General features: G+C 52.5%; 2 protein-coding genes across 3 annotated transcripts; one reads left to right on the top strand and one right to left on the bottom strand.

Moving 5' to 3' along the window:
• Positions 1 to 954: 954 nt before the first annotated feature.
• On the bottom strand, positions 955 to 9,632 carry LOC148812569 (globoside alpha-1,3-N-acetylgalactosaminyltransferase 1-like). Its single transcript, XM_088908513.1, has 9 exons — positions 9,605 to 9,632; positions 9,489 to 9,554; positions 9,003 to 9,245; positions 5,313 to 5,373; positions 4,829 to 4,873; positions 3,945 to 3,989; positions 3,463 to 3,498; positions 2,654 to 2,788; positions 955 to 2,052 (listed from the first exon to the last, which is right to left on the bottom strand). Exons 1-9 carry the CDS (start codon positions 9,630 to 9,632, stop codon positions 1,365 to 1,367), a joined length of 1,347 nt encoding a protein of 448 aa, XP_088764639.1. The 3' UTR covers positions 955 to 1,364.
• LOC148812568 (histo-blood group ABO system transferase-like) lies at positions 8,954 to 13,208 on the top strand. 2 transcript variants are annotated; one of them, XR_016086320.1, is made up of 4 exons: positions 10,079 to 10,623; positions 11,534 to 11,578; positions 12,020 to 12,055; positions 12,395 to 13,208. XR_016086320.1 is itself a non-coding variant. In XM_088908597.1 (3 exons), the coding sequence occupies exons 1-3, from the start codon at positions 11,493 to 11,495 to the stop codon at positions 12,501 to 12,503; spliced, it is 231 nt and encodes a 76-aa protein (XP_088764723.1). In that variant the 5' UTR covers positions 8,954 to 11,492; the 3' UTR covers positions 12,504 to 13,208. The 2 variants fall into 2 exon arrangements, 1 of the variants encoding a protein (XP_088764723.1); XM_088908597.1 differs by having other exon boundaries at positions 8,954 to 11,578.
• The last annotated feature ends 9,954 nt before the right edge of the window (positions 13,209 to 23,162 follow it).

Genomic DNA, 23,162 nt, shown 5'->3' with positions numbered 1-23,162 from the left:
CTGCTGTCAGGGGAAACTGGGAAACTGGGGAGTTTGTCCTGCTTCATGGTATCCATGTGCGTATTGCTATCAGCGGCACCTTTACAGCGCCAGCAGCCATATCACCCTGCAACCCACCACTGGCAGCCCCCCCACTGGAGCCCAGCAGGTGTCCAAGTCGAGCCCTTGGGTGTGTCTGTGTGTGTCCTGTGATGGTTTTGGCAAGAGACCCGTGTTTGAACAGTCTAAAATAGGCGTATTTACACGTACACGAAGGCTGAGCGGAGCTTTTCTTCATTTAGCTTGTTTAATCTTTTACTTGTGTTATCTCCCTCCACCCAAACGTGTATTTTTGGTTGACAGTACGTTTCCCCGGCGACATTCTGTCTTTTGTTCTGTCTGTGTATTTGTGTTGTTACAGCGCCAGCAGCCATATCACCCTGCAACCCACCACTGGCAGCCCCCCCACTGCAGCCCAGCGGGTGTCCAAGTCGAGCCCCTGGGTGTGTCTGTGTGTGTCCTGTGATGGACTGGTGTCCTGTCCAGGGTGTGTGAGTGTGTGTGTGTCCTGTGATGGACTGGTGTCCTGTCCAGGGTGTGTGTGTGTGTGTGTGTGTCCTGTGATGGACAGGTGTCCTGTGCAGGGTGTGTGTGTGTGTCCTGTGATGGACTGGTGTCCTGTCCAGGGTGTGTGAGTGTGTGTCCTGTGACAGACTGGTGTCCTGCCTTGCACCTGCTGCATGCTGGGATAGACTCCAGCCCTCCTGCAGCCCCTGTACTGGGAAAACCAGTCAGAAAACAGACGGCACAAAATCCAAGTCGAGCCCCTGGGTGCTCTGAGACATTTCTTCAAGCTCCTCTGAGGGGCTGGAGATCCCCACCATCGCTAGGGAGTATCAGCAAACCACAGGCCGTGTCATCGACCTGGACAGGCCCTCCCGCCTGTGAAGAAAGACTTCCACATTCGATGGGGTACGGCAAGCAGTTCCCCCTTTTATTATGACACCCATTACAGCAACAGTATAAACCTGGAAAAAAACAGACTCTATAAATATACTATGAAGTATAACTTCAGGGCCTGGAGCGGTCCTGCATTCAGAAGCACCTGTTCTACTCTTCCTTAAAATCCCCCCTCAACTTCAGGTGTTTCCCTTCTGACAGACGAGTGACGTTATCCAGCCCCAGAATGGAAGGTCAAGCACAGCAGGACCAAGACTGGCGAGCTTGGACCGGATCGAGCTCGTCACCAGACCTGTGTGCCGATCTGTCCCATCGCACGCCTGGGGCCCCCTGGCAACATCGTGAAACGAGGCGAGGATTTCCCGAGCGCCCACCTGCAACACTCCCGACTCTCCCCGCCGCGAATCCGGATCGTTTAGCTAGGTCTAGTTGTCCCGCACTTCGGCCAGGTTTTTCTTGACCGTCGAGAAGCGGATGAGCTTGACCTCGCCCACTCGCTTCTTGTTGTCGTCCCACATGTACTCGGGGGAGAGCAGCCTGCTGGGCTTGTGGTGGATCAGGTACTTGTTCAGGTGGCTCTCCTCCTGCCAGGCCGCCTCGATGTCGTGCCGCTTGTCGGCCTCCAGGTTCTCCTCGCAGGCGCGGACCAGCCCGTACACGCTCTCCACCAGCCCCCCGAACACGGCCGCCTGGTAGTAGAAGTCGCCCTGGCCGCGGGGGACGTAGGCGGTGGAGGCCTCCCGGCGCTCGTAGGGGAACTGGTCGCGGTTTACGTAGTAGAACCAGGAGTGCAGAGCCGCCACCAGCCCGCCCAGCACCTCCGCGCCCACGCGGTTCTGGAAGTGCATGTCCACATCCAGGCAGAACAGGTACCGGGCCTCCTGGCGGATCCGCTCCTCGATGGTCTTCCGGATGATCTCCATCCTCCTCAGGGAGATCTCCTGCCAGCGGCTGAACTTGGGCACCTGGATGGCGGTGAGATGTCTCCCGGGCGCCAGGTCCACCTGTGGCACCTCGCCCGGCTGGTCGGTGAAGACGTAGTAGTGCACCCTGAACCCCACCAGGTAGTGCTTCTCCGCCGACTCCAGGAAGCCCCTCAGGAAACGGATATACCTGGGAAAGAGCAGAACGAGAGAGCTTGGGAACGGTGCTGTCGAACCAGGGGCATTCAGCAGTTCGGTCATATTCTAACATAGGCGAAACAAAGTCAACTTTGGCTTGGAGTCGCACCGGCAGAGGAAATGACCTCATTGGTTACAGATTGACTTTGCTGCATGAGCCCCAAAAAGGTCCCCCGAAACACCAACTCAGATTGGTTGAGGGTCAGCACCGCACCAGTTGGACACCAGCCAGTGGGGGATTGGGGAGCAAAAGGGAGGAGGAGTGGGACCCAGGCACAGCAAGAGCTGTGATCGTGGAGGACGGTGCCCAGTACAGACGGACACCGTGTGATCGTATCCGAGAGGCCTGGGAAGTGGGACCCAGGGACAGCGAGGGCTGTGAGTGGCTAAACAGATGAGTGAATATACAGGGACATACTCTGGCATTAAGGCACCTGGCAGAGGAAATGACCACACTGGTTGCAGACCCGCATTGCCACAAGCGCCCCCAAACACAGCCCCAAAACACCAGTCAAGCAGCTGAGAGAAAGCCTGATGCCTGAGAGCTTTTGCTTGTTCCCGTTTGGGTGACAGGAAAAAAAAAACAGGCTTACTTGCCGACGGCGAACACCGTGGTCGCTACGGTGATGTTCAGGGGCTTGTAGATGCCGTCGAGGATCGAGGGGTCAAAGGTCCCTTCCCAGACGATGGGCGCCAACCAGGGGGTGACGGTCAGCACGTCTCTCCTCCTGGGATAGGAGAGAGGCAGTCACAGGTCTGGACCGAGCAGTGCGTTGCTGCACGATTTCACATCCCAGAGGCTGTTTCCTCTGGCAATCTAGGTGATTCTCCCAAGCTTTGAAGAGCGAAAGAGAGATCATGCGGGAAATAAGGAGTTTTCAGTTCGGAACAAAGAGGCATCATATAGAGAGAGAGAGAGAGAGAGATTGAGAGAGAGAGAGAGAGAACTGATCACACAGAGTTCTCTATTCTCTCCACTGAGAGAGGTAACGCCGAATTTCCAGCATCAGACTGGGATTTGGTTTGAAGGCCACTCTGGAATCCGAAGACTGTCAAAGAGACCTTAGGGGAGACACAGAGACAGGGAGAGAAGCTGGGGTCTGTGAAAAAGATAAATTCCTAAAGCAAGAAATTGTACAGGGCTAATAAAGTGATATTATCAGATTTATTCCACTGAGTCTCACGTTCTCAGTATCCAGTAGCTGGTACAATTCTCTCCCATTGGTTACTAACTCACTTCCTGAATCACCCTATTATGTCACTTCCTGAATGACCCTGGTACCCATCTCAAGAACTGGATCAATTCCTTCACAATACAACAGGGAGGTCAATGTCTCTGGTCTCCCAGAACGTGATCTTATCCGGAAGGAAGTCTAGGAGCAGCGTGGGTCTGGATACTCACAGAGGGTCCAATACTTTCGTCTGTTTGTTAACGAACCTGGAAAAGGAAGACAGCCGTTTCAGTCTCAGAATTAAAGCGCTGCTTGGCGCCCACTCATTCATTAATGAACAGGCAGATTTCTTGGACTGTTCGCCTGGGCAGACAGCAGATCCCACTCTCTGCTCGTCTTCATCACCCTCAGCCGCAGGCTGCCCTGATCTGCCTTCAACACTGATCTCTGCAGGTTTTTTTCGGTCGTTACTTAAAAACTGCCTGGAAGCCAGCACAGGGATGCCAGGACTGGGGTTATCATTGAAGTCGACCTCAGAGCTGATTGAGAGACTTGGTTTGTGTTGGAAAAATATTTCCAGAGAGAGGTCAGGACACATTATTATGGGTTTTTCTTGGGGGTACAGATGATGTTGGACTTTAACCTTAAGGGTGTTGCATAACCAGAAAAGAGCACAGCCAGGGTTTCTCAGAAGACAAACCGAAATACTCACCCCTCCGGACCGACATTGATCCCTTGAGTCCTCTTCCACTCTTTCCTGTTAAAAGTCAGAATGCTGGGCGTTAGTGCAAAAGACATGAACTTGGGTCACATTCGTTCAGGTCAGGGGTCAGGGGTCGGGGGTCAAATCCCATTCTTCTAGTCACCACAGTGTCTCCGATCGTCCCCACCAGAATTGCTCTCAGAAACGGTTTTAACTGTGAGGAGACGGACAGAAATGTTGCCGGCACACAGCGGAATGAATCTCTCTGTGCGCTGTACGCAGAGAGTGGGGGGAGATGGGAACAGGTCTGTACTTCACCAGCACCAGGGGTAGCAGGATCTCTTAGTTTAGAAATAGGCACTCGTGCACTTGACCTTACAGGGCAACATGCGAACTCCCCCCGCGATATTTCACTCAGAAAACGATGCGTTTTCCACGATCCAAGTATTTCCAGCTCAGGTCTACATGTCCTACTTCCAGCAGAGGAGCCTCAGGCCCCAAACTTCACCAGCTTCACCAATATTGACCACCCTGCTGCACTCCAGTGTGTACACAGAGAGGGGTGGGAGAGGGGATCAAGCTGCCCAGCCCTGTTTTTGAAGCTGATACCTTGGCTTTTCTCCAGACACAGCTGGATGAGCTCCTCCAGTCAGGACAGGAGGCTCTACTGTACACAGAGAGGGGTTGGAGGGGGGAACAAGCTGCCAAAGTGGGTGGGGATGCAAGAATTCTAGTCCTTGGTAAGTTAATTGGCCTCGTTAATCGCTCATCTGCTCTTTCCTGCTCTGGAGAAGCTGGGGGTGGGAAGAGAAGGGGACAGGGCCATCAGGGACAAGCACAGTCTCACTGCTGTCAGCTCCAGTTCTGGCTCCGGCTCGGCCCGTACTGCCTACCTGTTCAACGCATGGGGGGTGACAGCCTGGAACAGCCACAGGGCCCTGCGGAGACAGAGAACGACATTTCTGTGGCCGAGCAGGAAAAACAGGAAGTGTGTTGCATGGGGAGGGAGAAGGGGGCGGGACCGGGTATCCCAGCGTCCCCTGTTCTGTAGTTCTCAACTGAACTTCCTCGTTCGCCCTCATCAGGAGGGACCTGAGCCTCCTCTCACACAGCCTTTGTAGAAGGGACCGGATTCATTCCTTGGATGCAGAAGTGCCGGAACGGACCCAGGGATATCTCCACAGACTGGGGAGTGACTGATCCGAGGCTGGGCGGCCACGTGACCGGTTCTGAGCGGGGGACCGCTTCAGGACGGCGGTCCTTGTCGGGGGAGTCTGCACGGTTCCCATACCGGGCGCCGTGGGCCCGTGGGTGAGCTGTGATCCGGGGGACCTCACCAACACAGCAGCGTCAGCGCGGCGCTGGAACCACACTCACCCGAGCGACAGCGCAATTCCGGCCAGGAAGTACGGGAGGAATCTGCACGTCCCCATGCTGTCTGCACAAGGAAGAGGAGAAACAACATCGGGGAGGAGAACATTAGTGTCCAGTTATTCTGAGGGGTTATTCTGAGGTGGCCTGGCTGTACACAGAGAGGGGTGGGAGGGGGGAACAAGCCGATACCCTGGCTTCTCTCCAGACACAGCTGGGTGAGCTCCTCCAGTCAGGACAGGGGGCTCTACTGTACACAGAGAGGGTTGGGAGGGTGGAACAAGCCGATACCCTGGCTTCTCTCCAGACACAGCTGGGTGAGCTCCTCCAGTCAGGACAAGGGGTTCTACTGTACACCGAGAGGGGCGGGAGGGGGGAACAAGCCGATACCCTGGCTTCTCTCCAGACACAGCTGGGTGAGCTCCTCCAGTCAGGACAGGGGGCTCTACTGTACACAGAGAGGGGCGGGAGGGGGGAACAAGCCGATACCCTGGCTTCTCTCCAGACACAGCTGGGTGAGCTCCTCCAGTCAGGACAGGAGGCTCTACTGTACACAGAGAGGGGCGGGAGGGGGGAACAAGTCGATACCCTGGCTTCTCTCCAGACACAGCTGGGTGAGCTCCTCCAGTCAGGACAGGAGGCTCTACTGTACACAGAGAGGGGCGGGAGGGGGGAACAAGCCGATACCCTGGCTTCTCTCCAGACACAGCTGGGTGAGCTCCTCCAGTCAGGACAGGAGGCTCTACTGTACACAGAGAGGGGCGGGAGGGGGGAACAAGCCGATACCCTGGCTTCTCTCCAGACACACCTGGGTGAGCTCCTCCAGTCAGGACAGGAGGCTCTACTGTACACAGAGAGGGGCGGGAGGGGGGAACAAGCCGATACCCTGGCTTCTCTCCAGACACAGCTGGGTGAGCTCCTCCAGTCAGGACAGGGGGCTCTACTGTACACAGAGAGGGGCGGGAGGGGGGAACAAGCCGATACCCTGGCTTCTCTCCAGACACAGCTGGGTGAGCTCCTCCAGTCAGGACAGGGGGCTCTACTGTACACAGAGAGGGTTGGGAGGGTGGAACAAGCCGATACCCTGGCTTCTCTCCAGACACAGCTGGGTGAGCTCCTCCAGTCAGGACAGGAGGCTCTACTGTACACAGAGAGGGGCGGGAGGGGGGAACAAGCCGATACCCTGGCTTCTCTCCAGACACAGCTGGATGAGCTCCTCCAGTCAGGACAGGGGGCTCTACTGTACACAGAGAGGGGCGGGAGGGGGGAACAAGCCGATACCCTGGCTTCTCTCCAGACACAGCTGGGTGAGCTCCTCCAGTCAGGACAGGGGGCTCTACTGTACACAGAGAGGGGTGGGAGGGTGGAACAAGCCGATACCCTGGCTTCTCTCCAGACACAGCTGGATGAGCTCCTCCAGTCAGGACAGGGGGCTCTACTGTACACAGAGAGGGGCGGGAGGGGGGAACAAGCCGATACCCTGGCTTCTCTCCAGACACAGCTGGGTGAGCTCCTCCAGTCAGGACAGGAGGCTCTACTGTACACAGAGAGGGGTCTCCCGCCGGCTCGGCCGGGTCCTGCTCCTCTGCCCGGCGCGGGGACGAGCCCGGCCCCACCCACCACCTGCCGCTCGCCTGCGGGCAGAGGCGCCCCCGCCCTGCTCTCTGCTCGCTGCTTGTTCTAGATGTTTCGGGCGAGCCCCTCCCTGCCCAGGAATCTCAAAACACACCTGCTCCCCCCCCCGCCCCCTCAGTGCCTCCCGCCGAGAGACAACTCCCGACACAACAACACGTCCAGCCGGCGACGCGCGCCGCGTCACGCAGAGACCCCACGGCGCGGGTCGGAATATCCCCAAGTATCGTCGCCAAGTGCGTCGATATCAAGGCGGTAGAGAAATATCACACACGAACCTGTTACACGTCAGCCCCGTTTCTCAACACCCACAGCGATCCTGCGGGTAATCGATTCTGCCATTATGAGTAGCAGCGGTGGTGTCAGTAATAGTATCGATGATAAAGATTTAAAGGTTTAATACACGCGGAAAGGAAACGGCGCACGACGTTTCGGCCGCGGACTGTGTGTGTGAGTGTTAGAGAGAGAGTCACCTTCCCTAAATTCAGAAATCGAGTCCCAGAATTCCCACACCTGCCAGAATCCCAGCGGGTCCCGATCCTACTGGGAGAGGGAGGAGGGAACTCAGCTGAACTGGCGGCCCAGTCTGTGATCTTCTGTCCCAGCCTGAGTAACAGTGAGCCTCTCTCAATAATAATAATACAGTGTGTGATCTCCTGTCCCAGCCTGAGGAACAGACAGTGAGCCTGTCTCTCAATAATAATAATACAGTGTGTGATCTCCTGTCCCAGCCTGAGGAACAGACAGTGAGCCTGTCTCTCAATAATAATAATACAGTGTGTGATCTCCTGTCCCAGCCTGAGGAACAGACAGTGAGCCTGTCTCTCAATAATAATAATACAGTGTGTGATCTCCTGTCCCAGCCTGAGGAACAGACAGTGAGCCTGTCTCTCAATAATAATAATACAGTGTGTGATCTCCTGTCCCAGCCTGAGGAACAGACAGTGAGCCTGTCTCTCAATAATAATAATACAGTGTGTGATCTCCTGTCCCAGCCTGAGGAACAGACAGTGAGCCCGTCTCTCAATAAAAATAATACAGTGTGTGATCTCCTGTCCCAGCCTGAGGAACAGACAGTGATCCTGTCTCTCAATAATAATAATACAGTGTGTGATCTCCTGTCCCAGCCTGAGGAACAGACAGTGAGCCCGTCTCTCAATAATAATAATACAGTGTGTGATCTCCTGTCCCAGCCTGAGGAACAGACAGTGAGCCCGTCTCTCAATAATAATAATACAGTGTGTGATCTCCTGTCCCAGCCTGAGGAACAGACAGTGAGCCTGTCTCTCAATAATAATAATACGGTGTGTGACCTCCTGTCCCAGCCTGAGGAACAGTGAGCCAGTCTCTCAATAATAATAATACAGTGTGTGATCTCCTGTCCCAGCCTGAGGAACAGACAGTGAGCCTCTCTCAATAATAATAATACAGTGTGCGATCTCCTGTCCCAGCCTGAGGAACAGCGAGCCTGTCTCCCAGTAATGTTCAATATCTTTACAGTCTATGTAAATATTTTACGATATGTCTTTGTTGTAAATGTCTGTCCCCATCGCCCACGCTAATAAAGCCTCTTGAATTTGCATTGAACTGATTAGCGAGACCCAGCAGCTGAGAACAACTTCGCCGTCAGAACGAACAGTCGCCATCAGGATCAGGAATGAAGTCGTCCTGAATCCGGCTCGTCGACAGCCGAAGCGCAGGCAAACGCAGCGCCCTTTCCTGACGTTCGAGGACGAGAATGAGCATCATAATCATCATCATCATCCTCATAATAGTAATATTAAAAACCATTACAGCCGGACAGCACAGCCACACCCAGAGCTTAAACCTGCATCGAACCCTTAACCTCGGCGTGTCGTCCTGAACTCGGCCACCCCGGGCAGCCTCATTCAGGACTGAATTTGCTCGGTGTCTGGGCCGCTCTTCGTTGCTGGCCGCTAGTTTTGGTGGTTTTGTGTCTTAATTTCGGTCGGTGTCGCTTATATATAAAAAGACACACACACACACACACACACACACACACACGCCGCGCTGAGCTCGCCCGACACGCAGCGCGTCCCTCACCTGTCTCCAAGGGGCGCTCCCGGCCGCGGCAATGTCGCCGAGATGCCCCGCAGACGTGAGAACCGCGGAGGAGGGCTCCTGGACAGGACAGACCGGCCAGGGGCCTTTGAGTATCGCCCGCTGGAGTCGAAACCGAGGGCGACCGCCGAGGTCGGGAGAGGAAACCCTCTGCGGACGGAGACACACGCCCAGAGCGGAGCCCCTCCTCCCCATCGCCGGGCAGGTGAGTGAGACTGGTTCCTCCTGTCAGACGATATTCAAATACCCCCGGCCGGTCTGTCCTGTCCTGTCCTGTCCTGTCCTGTCCTGTCCTGTCGGGCGACTTCGGCGCGGCGTGTGTCGGTGTGTGTGTGCGTGTTTTTTAGGCGTCTTTTTTATATAAGGCGACACCGACCGAAATTAAGACACAAAACCACCAAAACTGGAAGCCATCAGCCAGGAGCGGCCCATCACCGAGCCCCCGACTGCGTAGTGAACCAAACTGACCAAACTGGTTCGAATTTCCTCTGTCGATGTGCGTGCGTGGGTCGGGGGGACATTTCTCTTCCACATCTGGAAAAAAGAAAAAGGGGAACGTGACCTCTTCACTAGGACGCCCAGACAGTGAGGCACAGCCAGGATCCTAGTCATCGGCTTCATCCAGAGGGCTGGGCGGCTCGTTCCCCACCCCCACCACCCTCTGTGTACAGTAGAGCCTCCTGTCCTGACTGGAGGAGCTCACCCAGCTGTGTCTGGAGAGAAGTCAGGGTATCGGCTTGTTCCCCCCTACCACCCCTCTCTGTGTACAGTAGAGCCTCCTGTCCTGACTGGAGGAGCTCACCCAGCTGTGTCTGGAGAAAAGCCAGGGTATCAGCTTGTTCCCCCCTCCCACCCCTCTCTGTGTACAGCCAGGCCACCTCAGAATAACCCCAGCAATCCCAGTCCCACCTACAGCCTGTGTCTCAGCTGCCACCAGCAGCGCCAGCCCATTATGACGTCAGCGCTCCGACGTCGCCCCCTGGCCCCCTCCCTCGCCAGATTGCTCCTGGACGCTAATGTTCTCCTCCCCGATGTTGTTTCTCCTCTTCCTTGTGCAGACAGCATGGGAACGTGCAGATTCCTCCCGTACTTCCTGGCCGGAATTGCGCTGTCGCTCGGGTGAGTGTGGTTCCAGCGCCGCGCTGACGCTGCTGTGTTGGTGAGGTCTCCCGGATCACAGCTCACCCACGGGCCCACGGCGCCCGGTATGGGAACCGTGCAGACTCCCCTGACAAGGACCGTCGTCCTGAAGCGGTCCCCCGCTCAGAACCGGTCATGTGGCCGCCCAGCCTCGGATCAGTCACTCCCCAGTCCGTGGAGATATCCCTGGGTCCGTTCCGGCACTTCTGCATCCGAGGAATGAATCCGGTCCCTTCTTCAAAGGCTGTGTGAGAGGAGGCTCAGGTCCCTCCTGATGAGGGCGAACCAAGAAGTTTAGTGGAGAACTACAGAACAGGGGATGCTGGGATACCCGGTCCCACCCCCTTCTCCCTCCCCACGCAACACACTTCCTGTTTTTCCTGCTCGGCCACAGAAATGTCGTTCTCTATCTCCGCAGGGCCCTGTGGCTGTACCAGGCTGTCACCCCCTATGCGTTGAACAGGTAGGTAGTATGGGCCAAGCTGGAGCCAGAACCGGCGCCACAGGTGGGCCCAGCTCCTGGAGCTGACGGCAGTGAGACTGTGCTTGTCCCTGATGGCCCTGTCCCCTTCTCTTCCCATCCCCAGCTTCTCCAGAGCAGGAAAGAGCAGATGAGCGATTAACGAGGCCAATTAACTTACCAAGGACTAGAATTCTTGCATCCCCACCCACTTTGGCAGCTTGTTCCCCCCTCCAACCCCTCTCTGTGTACAGTAGAGCCTCCTGTCCTGACTGGAGGAGCTCACCCAGCTGTGTCTGGAGAGAAGCCAGGGTATCAGCTTCAAAAACAGGGCTGGGCAGCTTGTTCCCCTCTCCCACCCCTCTCTGTGTACACACTGGAGTGCGGCAGGGTGGTCAATATTGGTGAAGCTGGTGAAGTTTGGGGCCTGAGGCTCCTCTGCTGGAAGTAGGACATGTAGACCTGAGCTCAAAATACTTGGATCGTGGAAAATGCATCGTTTTCTGAGCGAAATATCGCGGGGGAGTTCGCATGTTGCCCTGTAAGGTCAAGTGCACGAGCGCCTATTTCTCTCCCAAGAGATCCTGCTACCCCTGGTGCTGGTGAAGGGGTGGAGAACCACGTCTCATCATCCCGAAACAGGTTTTTCAGTCAGTACAGACTTGTTCCCATCTCCCCCCACTCTCTGCGTACAGCACACAGAGCGATTCATTCCGCTGTGTGCCGGCAACGTTTCCGTCCGTCTCCTCACAGTTAAAACCGTTTCTGAGAGCAATTCTGGTGGGGACGATCGGAGACACTGTGGTGACTAGAAGAATGGGATTTGACCACCGACCCCTGACCCCTGACCCGAAAGAACGTGACCCAAGTTCATGTCTCTTGCACTAACGCCCAGCATTCTGACTTTTAACAGGAAAGAGTGGAAGAGGACTCAAGGGATCAATGTCGGTCCGGAGGGGTGAGTATTTCGGTTTGTCTTCTGAGAAACCCTGGCTGTGCTCTTTTCTGGTTATGCGACACCCTTAAGATTAAAGTCCGACATCATCTGTAACCCCAAAAAAATAATAATAATAATGTGTCCTAACCTCTCTTTGGAAATATTTTTCCAACGCAAACCAAGTCTCTCAATCAGTTCTGAGGTCGACTTCAAGGATAACCCCAGTCCTGGCGTCCCTGTGCTGGCTTCCAGGCAGTTTTTAAGTAAGGACCAAAGAAAACCTGGAGAGATCAGTGTTGAAGGCAGATCAGGGCAGCGTGCGGCTGAGGGCGATGAAGACGAGCAGAGAGTGGGATCTGCTGTCTGCCCAGACGAACAGTCCAAGAAATCTGCCTGTTCATTAATGAATGAGTGGGCGCCAAGCAGCGCTTTAATTCTGAGACGTCTGTCTTCCTTTTCCAGGTTCGTTAACAAACAGACGAAAATACTGGACCCTCCGTGAGTATCCAGACCCACGCTGCTCCTAGACTTCCTTCTGGATAAGATCACGTTCTGGGAGCCCAGAGACACTGACCTCCCTGTTGTATTGTTAAGGAATTGATCCAGTTCTTGAGATGGGTACTGGGGTGATTCAGGAAGTGACCTAATAAATTGTGTTGTTTCAGGAAATGTCATAATACTCAACCAATCTGAGTTGGTGTTTCAGGGGACCTTTTTGGGGCGCTTGCAGCAAAGTCAATCTGCAACCAGTCGGTCATGTTAGAATATGACCGAACTGCTGAATGCCCCTGGTTCGACAGCACCGTTCCCAAGCTCTCTCGTTCTGCTCTTTCCCAGGTATACCCGTTTCCTGAGGGGCTTCCTGGAGTCGGCGGAGAAGCACTACCTGGTGGGGTTCCGGGTGCACTACTACGTCTTCACCGACCAGCCGGGCGATATGCCGTAGGTGGACCTGGCGCCCGGGAGACGTCTCACCTCCATCCAGGTGCCCAAGTTCGGCCGCTGGCAGGAGATCTCCCCCGAGTACATGTGGGACGACAACAAGAAGCGAGCGGGCGAGGTCAAGCTCATCCGCTTCTGGACGGTCAACAAAAACCTGGCCGAAGTGCGGGACAACTAGACCCAGCTAAACGATCCGGATTTGGCGGCGAGGTCCAGCTCATCCGCTTCTGGACGGTCAACAAAAACCTGGCCGAAGTGTGGGACAACTAGACCTAGCTAAACGATCCAGATTCGCCCGATGCGGGCCCCCTCGAACCCCTTTAAACGTGGCGGGGAGAGTCGGGAGTGTTGCGGGCGCTCGGGAGATCCTCGCCTTGTTTCACGATGTTGCCAGGGGGCCCCAGGCGTGCGATGGGACAGATCGGCACACAGGTCTGGTGACGAGCTCGATCCGGTCCAAGCTCGCCAGTCTTGGTCCTGCTGTGCTTGACCTTCCATTCTGGGGCTGGATAACGTCACTCGTCTGTCAGAAGGGAAACACCTGAAGTTGAGGGGGGATTTTAAGGAAGAGTAGAACAGGTGCTTCTGAATGCAGGACCGCCCCAGGCCCTGAAGTTATACTTCATAGTATATTTATAGAGTCTGTTTTTTTCCAGGTTTATACTGTTGCTGTAATGGGTGTCATAATAAAAGGGGGAACTGCTTGCCGTACCCCATCGAATGTGGAAGTCTTTCTTCACGGGCGGGAGGGCCTGTCCAGGTCGATGACACGGCCTGTGGTTTGCTGATACTCCCTAGCGATGGTGGGGATCTCCAGCCCCTCAGAGGAGCTTGAAGAAATGTCTCAGAGCACCCAGGGGCTCGACTTGGATTTTGTGCCGTCTGTTTTCTGACTGGTTTTCCCAGTACAGGGGCTGCAGGAGGGCTGGAGTCTATCCCAGCATGCAGCAGGTGCAAGGCAGGACACCAGTCTGTCACAGGACACACACTCACACACCCTGGACAGGACACCAGTCCATCACAGGACACACACACACACACACACACACACACACACACACACACCTGGACAGGACACCAGTCCATCACAGGACACACACACACACTCACACACCCTGGACAGGACACCAGTCCGTCACAGGACACACACACACACACTCACACACCCTGGACAGGACACAAGTCCATCACAGGACACACACACACACACACACACCCTGGACAGGACACCAGTCCATCACAGGACACACACACACACTCACACACCCTGGACAAGACACCAGTCCGTCACAGGACACACACACACTCACACACCCTGGACAGGACACCAGTCCATCACAGGACACATACAGACACACACCCTGGACAGGACACCAGTCCATCACAGGACACACACACACACACTCACACACCCTGGACAGGACACCAGTCTGTCACAGGACACACACACTCACACACCCTGGACAGGACACCAGTCCATCACAGGACACACACTCACACACCCTGGACAGGACAGCAGTCCATCACAGGACACACACACACACACACACACACACACACACACACACACACACTCACACACACACCCTGGACAGGACACCAGTCTGTCACAGGACACCAGTCCATCACAGGACACACACACACACACACTCACACACCCTGGACAGGACAGCAGTCCATCACAGGACACACACAGACACACACACCCTGGACAAGACACCAGTCCATCACAGGACACACACACACACCCTGGACAGGACACCACTCCATCACAGGACACACACTCACACACCCTGGACAGGACACCAGTCCATCACAGGACACACACTCACACACCCTGGACAGGACACCAGTCCATCACAGGACACACACAGACACACCCAGGGGCTCGACTTGGACACCTGCTGGGCTCCAGTGGGGGGGCTGCCAGTGGTGGGTTGCAGGGTGATATGGCTGCTGGCGCTGTAAAGGTGCCGCTGATAGCAATACGCACATGGATACCATGAAGCAGGACAAACTCCCCAGTTTCCCAGTTTCCCCTGACAGCAGCTACAAGCTCCCCACAGCTCTCCTGGAGGTGTGCGCCTGGTGTTGCCCTGGGGTTATTCACCATGGCGTTAGAGTCCCTGTAACGCCCAATTACAGTCAAAAGTATGTTGTTGTTTTTTTTACTTTTTACTGTAACAACACAAACGCACAGACAAGACAAAAGACAGAACGTCGCCGGGGAAACGTACTGTCAACCAAAAATACACGTTTGGGCGGGGGGAGATAACACAATTAAAAGATTAAACAAGCTAAATGAAGAAAAGCTCCGCTCAGCCTTCGTGTACGTGTAAATACGCCTATTTTAGACTGTTCAAACACGGGTCTCTTGCCAAAACCCCGTTCACTTTATATACAAATATGTGATGACGTGCGAGCATGAGGACACGAGGTATTTTCAGCTGGTTTCCCATGGGGGGGGTTCAAATTCAGCCGAACCCCCTTGCAGTTTGGTACCGACAGATAGTGGCCGGGTGCGGCACCTCGGGTCGTTTCACGAAGCTATCGCAACAGGGCTAAAGACAAGAAGGCAAATCGCCTGAAAAGCTATGGAGCGCAAGTACAAGACATGAATAACCGGCCGAGCTCAGCTGCTCGCTGAAAGCTCGTTTCGTTATTGGACGATTCGTGGGCGCTACGGCGTGTAATGCGATTCAATTCACTTCGATTGATTTGGATATAGCGCCTATCCGTGTGAGCGCCGCGGTCACCCAAGGGGACACCCGCTAACGCCCTCAAACAGGCGCAGAAAGCGATTGAATTGACCCCCAAATCCACGATCTGAGAGGGAGACCTGCAGGTGGGCTATGACAGGACCTCGGGTGCGACTTTGTCATTACGAGACAACTCGGGGGGGGGTCTTTTTTCCTTCCTAGATGGGCAGAAAGGCGCTTCTCTCAGCTCTCGGCCTCGAAGAAAATGTTGTGTTTTTTAAATGTCAACGTGTTTCGACATTCAGGTCGTGAGGTTTGGGGTGGAGGCTGGGGGGGGGGAGGGGAGCGCCAGAGTCACGGGAGACGTCTCTCGGCCCGGCGAGACCGGTGTGACGAGAAAAGCGAGGCGCAGCTCGACGGGTGGGCGACACCCACAGCCCTGAGCAGCACTTCGTGAGCCGAGGCCCCGACAAAACGCCGCCATCACTGTCTGCTGCTCCTCGGCAGCGCAGGAGGCCGGGCCGGCCGCTGACCCCGGGTCACCCGGCAACGCGGGTCGTCGCCCCGGCAACGCGGGTCGTCGCCCCGGCGACCGAGTGGTCGCCCCGGGCAACAGGTCTAAGCCCTGTGTGTTTCTTGTCGGGCTGAAAGGGTGCATCATTATTATATATAGGAACAAGTAATAGGTTTATTCCATGCTGAAAAAAAGAAGAAAGAGAACACAACGTTTCGGCCGTGGAGCCTTCTTCAGGTGTGAGAGAGACAGGGCAGGAGGCAAAGGTAAAGACAGGGCGGGAGAACAAAGGTTGGGAGGGAGGAGGAGCGAGAGGCGGGAGCAGGGGACAGAAAGAGAGGCCAATCAAGAGGTGTGAAGTCAGAATGGGTGCAAAGAGGTGTGAAATGAAACTTCCAATGAATGGAGAAAATTTAGTAGAATAGTAGTCTGTCGTTAAGAGAAGGGAGAATGTGTGATCCTAGCTGCAGGATAATTTTGGTTTCGGTGGTCTTTCTGATGTATGAGTTCGGAAAACCGTCTTTGAGAACACAGACGAGAGATGAGAGTGGTCGTGGCCGTCAGAGGTGAAATGAGAAACAATGGGCTTGGAGAGATCTTTAATCTTCACAGCCCTGACGTGTTCTCTGAAGCGGTCTCCGAGTCTCCTTCCTGTTTCTCCAATGTAGAGAGAAACTGGGCATTTACTGCAAGAGATACAGTAAATAAGGTTGCTGGAGGTACAAATATATATTATTATTATTATATATATTATATATATTATATTATATAATAATATTATTATTATATATATTATCTGTATATGATGTATATTGTATATTTGCATATTATTTGTGAGGTGGAGGTGTGTGAAGTCGCTCTGGACAGACCGGCAGAGTTGTGTTTGCAGGCTTGAAGGATTTTGAGATGTTATTGTGCTGTTTAATAGACAATTCGGAAAAAAGAGCATTTATTTACATTCAGTTTATTAGTCTTTCTGGGTGAATTTCCCCTCCATCAATCCAAAGGGTCTAATAGTCCTCCCCCTTTCAGTGCTTTCGAGGCGGAGCGGAAACGCTCTTTAGCTTCTATTTAAACAAACTGGAGAAATACTAAAGCCAGGAAAACATGATCTGTGTAAAAAAATACAGTTTGAGCACATCATTTACTTCCTGAGCTCTGCCGGTGAGATGTGTTTTTTTCCTCTTGTACCTGGTTTTGTTCCTCTGGTTGTAGCTGTATTTGTAGATTCTTTATACGTCTCATAAAAAAAAATTAAGACAAAAGATCACAACTGAAAGAAAATAAATAAATGAAAAAGGTATAAGCCCTGCCGGCGAGGGGTGTTAATTATAGTAATTTGAGCGTCGCCATGGGCAGCGACGGGTCGGGTTACACGCCGAGAAAGAGCCTCCAGCCCAGGATGATAAAATCAGTAAACATTGTTCCCCTCTCCCTCTGTACTATATCAAGACGTGGGGTCGCTTTATAACCTGTCAGAAAACAGCCGTGTGGCGCTGCAGCTAAGCCCCACGCCTCTGAAGAAACCTATAACGTGAACCTCACCCCGCTGCCACATCAAAATGAGCGCAGCGGGTCATCGGGACACGGCACCGGGAGAAATACTGCCCACGCAGGGCGGAGAGGGTCTATCTTCTGTCACGTTGTGGTTACGTTGTGAATGCTGGTGTTGCAAAACCAAATTTAACACAACCTAGCGTCTTGACATAATCCTCAACTCGATAATCTTAACACCCCAGCATACAAATTAACGCAGCAGCTAAAAACACGACCCGACACACAATTCTTAACGCAGTACTCCACCGTGACCGCTGGGTGTCGCTCTGCACATATACTGTAGCTCTCGCATATCCCAGTCATAAGATAAAATAAGATGAGGGTTGCACTTGAAGTTTCCTTACATTTCAAGTAGATTACGAGTGGGAAGATGGAATAAGCTCCCGAGAAGCTGCCTGAGGAACAGACAGTGAGCCTGTCTCTCACTAATAATAATAATAATAATAATAATAATAATACAGTGTGTATGATCTCCTGTCCCAGCCTGAGGAACAGACAGTGAGCCTGTCTCTCAATGATAATAATACAGTGTGTGATCTCCTGTCCCAGCCTGAGGAACAGACAGTGAGCCTGTCTCTCAATAATAATAATACAGCGTGTGATCCTCTGTCCCAGCCTGAGGAACAGACAGTGAGCCTGTCTCTCAATAATAATAATCCAGTGTGTGATTTCCTGTCCCAGCCTGAGGAACAGACAGTGAGCCTGTCTCTCAATGATAATAATACAGTGTGTGATCTCCTGTCCCAGCCTGAGGAACAGTGAGCCTGTCTCTCAATAATAATAATACAGTGTGTGATCTCCTGTCCCAGCCTGAGGAACAATGAGCCTGTCTCTCAATAATAATAATACAGTGTGTGATCTCCTGTCCCAGCCTGAGGAACAGACAGTAAGCCTGTCTCTCAATAATAATAATACAGTGTGTGATCTCCTGTCCCAGCCTGAGGAACAGACAGTGAGTCTGTCTCTCAATAATAATAATACAGTGTGTGATCTCCTGTCCCAACCTGAGGAACAGACAGTGAGCCCGTCTCTCAATAATAATAATACAGTGTGTGATCTCCTGTCCCAGCATGACGAACAGTGAGCCTGTCTCTCAATAATAATAATACAGTGGAACAAGTAATAGGTTTATTCCATGCTGAAAAAAAAGAAGAAAGAGAACACAACGTTTCGGCCGTGGAGCCTTCTTCAGGTGTGAGAGAGACAGGGCAGTAGGCAAAGGTAAAGTAGCAGGAGAACAAAGGCTGGGAGGGAGGAGGAGTGAGAGGCGGGAGTAGGGGACAGAAAGAGAGGCCAATCAAGAGGTGTGAAATGAAACTTCCAATGAATGGAGAAAATTTAAAAGAACAGTAGTCTGTCGTTAAGGGAAGGGAGAATGTGTGATCCTAGCTGCAGAATAATTTTGGTTTCGGTGGTCTTTCTGATGTACGAGTTTGGAAAACCGTCTTTGAGAACACAGACGGAGAGATTAGAGTGGTCGTGGCCGTCAGAGGTGAAATGAGAAACAATGGGCTTGGAGAGATCTTTAATCTTCACAGCCCTGACGTGTTCCCTGAAGCGGTCTCCGAGTCTCCTTCCTGTTTCTCCAATGTAGATGGCTGGGCATTTACTGCAAGAGATACAGTAAATAAGGTTGCTGGAGGTACAAGATGCTGTCTGGGTGATCCGGAATTGTCCTGAGGGGCCTTGAATGAGTGTGGTGGTGGCTGTGTATTTGCAGGTGATACAGCGAGCTCTGTTGCAAGGGGAAGTGCCTGGTGTGGATGGTTGTTGAGGGCGGTCAAGGGAGCTGTGAACAAGGAGGTCACGCAGATTAGGTGATCGGCGATATGAGATGATAGGGCGATCAGAAAAGATGTCCCCCATCACTATACTGGGGCATCAGGACCCACACAGACCGCAGGGTGAGAGCGCCCCCTGCTGGCCCCACTCACACCTCTCCCAGCAGCAGCCTCAGTGTTTTCCCAGGAGTCTCCCCTCCAGGTACTGGCCAGGCTCACACCTGCTGGGCTCCAGCAGGCTGTCAGCTGGGAGTTGAGGGCGATATGGCTGCTATCCCACGTTCCTCTCCTGCGTGACGAAGGTGGTGCGCTTTTAAGCTCTCCGCCCGCCGGAAACTCCTCCCGCACTCCCTGCAGCTGAAGCTGGTGGGTTTTTCAACTGCCTTCCTGACTGAAGCTCTTCCCACATTGCTCGCAGCTGAAAGGTCTCGCTCCCGTGTGCGTCAGCTGGTGTTTTCGTAAGCTAGCGGCCCAGCTGAAACTCCTCGTGCACTGACTGCAGCTGAAAGGCTTCTCTCCTGTGTGAACGGACTGGTGGGTTTTTAGACTGTCCGAGCGACTGAAACTCTTCCCACACTGACTGCAGCTGAATACTCTCTCGCCCCTTGTGACTTAATTTCCCTGACCTCTGAAAACACTGCTGCTGTCTGTGCTGTACCGACACTTCCTCCGTTTTATCTGAACAAGGCGTTGAAGGCTTCCTGATCCTCTGGCCCACGACGATGTGTCAAACCACCTCGGCGCTGACAGTCTCTGAATTTGCACAGAACAAGGTCTTGGTACTATCGAGCCCTGTAGGTGCTGCTCTTGCTCCTCCCTGTCCTGACTCTCCTCTGGGTGCTGTGACTCAGCACTGATCTCTTCACCAGGTACAGCAGTCTGCTGCTCTGCAGGGTCCATCAGCTGGATCACCACGTACTGCTCTGTAAGAGGAAACTCACCCAGTTCTTCATTGTGCTCTTGTACAGAGACAGAGTCCTGCTCCTTACAACTTTCACTAATATTCTTAATGTCCAAATCATTAATCTCGTTTGAGGGCTTTACTAAGAGGCTCTCAGGCTCGGTCTTCATCATGGGCACAGAGTCCAGATCCTCCACACTCTCTCTGCTCTCTGTGTGCTGCTCCCTGAGTCTCTCTTTCCCTTGTGCGGCGGTGAGCTCTGTCTCCTGCCTCAGACTGGAGCCCCACTCCTCCCGCTCACTGTGCTGCTGTTCAAGAGGAGCCCTGTCCCCAGCGTCAGGGAGGGCACTGACCTCTGACCCTGAAAAACACAGGACAAGAGGACAGGGCCTTTAACACGGGCTGAGGGTAGAGGCCAAAACCTTCTCAGAAAACAAAATGTAAAGTAGCAATAACTAAATAATCTTCAACAATGAAGATCAAAGAAGAATTGTGACAGAGATGAATAAAACATCTACCAAATTGCAAGACCGTACATGCGCCGCACACAAACGCAGAAAGCTCAAGTCTTTCAGTTAACGTACGACTCCAGCTGATGTATGTGTGGATTATTGTATCTGCAGGGTCAGTCCACTGGGGCTCCCATGTCCTGCTCTGCAAGATGAAACTCACCCAGTTCTGCTCTGAGCTCTGGTGCATAGAGACGCTGTCCAGTTCAATACAATGTTCTGCGATACGCATGGTGTGCAGATGATTGATCTTCTCTGTAAATATTAAGAGCCCAGGTGTCTCACTCTCAGGCTAGGTCTTCATCGTGGGCACAGAGTCCAGATCCTGTCTCTGTCTGCTCTCTGTGTGCTGCTCCCTGAGTCTCTCTTTCCCTTGTGCGGCGGTGAGCTCTGTCTCCTGCCTCAGACTGGAGCCCCACTCCTCCTCCTCACTGTGCTGCTGGTCAAGAGGAGCCCTGTCCCCAGCGTCAGGGAGGGCACTGACCTCTGACCCTGAAAAACACAGGACAAGAGGACCAAACCTTTAACACGAGCTTAGAGTACTGCTCAAAAGAAGTGATACCCATGCAAAGAGCAGCTTCAAATTTCAATTTGAAATTGCAGAGACATTCTTCAGAAGGCTGGCTCTGTGTTGGGGTTGAGACTCGACCCCCTGGAGGTGGTGGCTGAGAGGAGAATGCTGACCAAGCTCACAGCCATCATGACCAACGCCTCTCATCCGCTTCTGCACATGTTTTATTGTTTCTACAGGGACTATGGGCATCACATTTTGCACACACCTATGTATTTAGTTTATATTTATTTTGTTGTCTTTTGTTTTTATAACTATTCTGATGTCTGTTTTTGCTTGTCTTGGGCTGGACTGCTATAGTTCCCTACGGGATCAATTAAGTCTTATCTACAGTGGTGTGAAAACGTGTTTGCCCCCTTCCTGATTTCTTCTTTTTTTGCATGTTTGTCACACTGAAATGTTTCAGATCATCAAACAAATTGAAATATTAGACAAAGATAGCACATGTAAACACAAAATGCAGTTTTTAAATGAAGGTTTTTATTGTTAAGGGAAAAAAAATCCAAACCTACATGGCCCTGTGTGAAAAAGTGATTGCCCCCCCTGTTAAAACATAAATCAACTGTGGTTTATCACCTCTTTGGAAAGCTGAGTTCAATTTCTCTAGCCACACCCAGGCCTGATTACTGCCACACCTGTTCTCAATCAAAGAAATCACTTAAATAGGACCTGCCTGACAAAGTGAAGTAGACCAAAAGATCCTCAAAAGCTAGACATCATGCTGCGATCCAAAGAAATTCAGGAACAAATGAGAAACAGAGTAATTGAGATTTATCAGTCTGGAAAAGGTTATAAAGCCATTTCTAAAGCTTTGGGACTCCAGCGAACCACAGTGAGAGCCATTATCCACAAATGGCGAAAACATGGAACAGTGGTGAACCTTCCCAGGAGTGGCCGGCTGACCAAAATTACCCCAAGAGCGCAGCGACGACTCATCCAAGAGGTCACAAAAAACCCCACAACAACATCCAAAGAACTGCAGGCTTCACTTGCCTCAGTTAAGGTCAGTGTTCATGACTCCACCATAAGAAAGAGACTGGGCAAAAATGGCCTGCATGGCAGAGTTCCAAGACGAAAACCACTGCTGAGCAAAAAGAACATAAAGGCTCGTCTCAGTTTTGCCAGAAAACATCTTAATGATCCCCAAGACTTTTGGGAAAATACCCTGTGGACTGACGAGACAAAAGTTGAACTTTTTGGAAGGTGTGTGTCCCATTACATCTGCTGTAAAAGTAACACAGCATTTCAGAAAAGAAACATCATACCAACAGTAAAATATGGTGGTGGTAGTGTGATGGTCTGGGGCTGTTTTGCTGCTTCAGGACCTGGAAGACTTGCTGTGGTAAATGGAACCATGAATTCTGCTGTCTACCAAAAAATCCTGAAGGAGAATGTCCGGCCATCTGTTCGTGACCTCAAGCTGAAGCGCACTTGGGTTCTGCAGCAGGACAATGATCCAAAACACACCAGCAAGTCCACCTCTGAATGGCTTAAGAAAAACAAAATGAAGACTTTGGAGTGGCCTAGTCAAAGTCCTGACCTGAATCGGATTGAGATGTTGTGGCATGACCTTAAAAAAGCGGTTAAGGCTCGAAAACCCTCCAATGTGGCAGAATTACAACAATTCTGCAAAGATGAGTGGGCCAAAATTCCTCCACAGCGCTGTAAAAGACTCATTGCCAGTTATCGCAAATGCTTGATTGCAGTTGTTGCTGCTAAGGGTGGCCCAACCAGTTATTAGGTTTAGGGGGCAATCACTTTTTCACACAGGGCCATGTAGGTTTGGATTTTTTTTCCCTTAATAATAAAAACCTTCATTTAAAAACTGCATTTTGTGTTTACTTGTGTTATCTTTGTCTAATATTTCAATTTGTTTGATGATCTGAAACATTTCAGTGTGACAAACATGCAAAAAAAAATAAGAAATTGGGAAGGGGGCAAACACTTTTTCACACCACTGTAGATGGAGGCTGAGCGCTTAAGTCAGAATTAGTGCGAGTAGTAGCAAATGAGTTTAAGGTGTTTGGCTGCCTTTATCCCTCCTGAACTTTAATTATTGCTTATGTGTTGATGGGTTTGTGTTCATCGTATCCTGTCTTGTGTTGCGTCTTTAACCTGCCTAAAGCACATT

The sequence above is a fragment of the Atractosteus spatula genome, assembly GCF_055471065.1.
Source record: "Atractosteus spatula isolate fAtrSpa1 chromosome 10 unlocalized genomic scaffold, fAtrSpa1.hap1 SUPER_10_unloc_2, whole genome shotgun sequence".
In the NCBI taxonomy this organism is placed as follows: Eukaryota; Metazoa; Chordata; class Actinopteri; order Semionotiformes; family Lepisosteidae; genus Atractosteus; species Atractosteus spatula.
Note: the sequence above shows the minus strand (reverse complement) of the source record. Positions and strands in the feature narration are given on the sequence as shown.

Excerpts from the sequence above, each read along its gene's own strand:
- LOC148812568 (XM_088908597.1), top strand. The coding sequence starts at position 11,493 with ATGTCTCTTGCACTAACGCCCAGCATTCTGACTTTTAACAGGAAAGAG. Across the intron at positions 11,579-12,019 it reads ATCAATGTCGGTCCGGAGGG|GTTCGTTAACAAACAGACGA; the intron begins GTGAGTATTTCG and ends TTCCTTTTCCAG. Across the intron at positions 12,056-12,394 it reads ACGAAAATACTGGACCCTCC|GTATACCCGTTTCCTGAGGG; the intron begins GTGAGTATCCAG and ends GCTCTTTCCCAG.
- LOC148812569 (XM_088908513.1), bottom strand. The coding sequence starts at position 9,632 with ATGACTAGGATCCTGGCTGTGCCTCACT. Across the intron at positions 9,246-9,488 it reads AGGAAATTCGAACCAGTTTG|GAGGAACCAGTCTCACTCAC; the intron begins GTCAGTTTGGTT and ends ATCGTCTGACAG. Across the intron at positions 4,874-5,312 it reads GGAATTGCGCTGTCGCTCGG|GGCCCTGTGGCTGTTCCAGG; the intron begins GTGAGTGTGGTT and ends CTGTCTCCGCAG.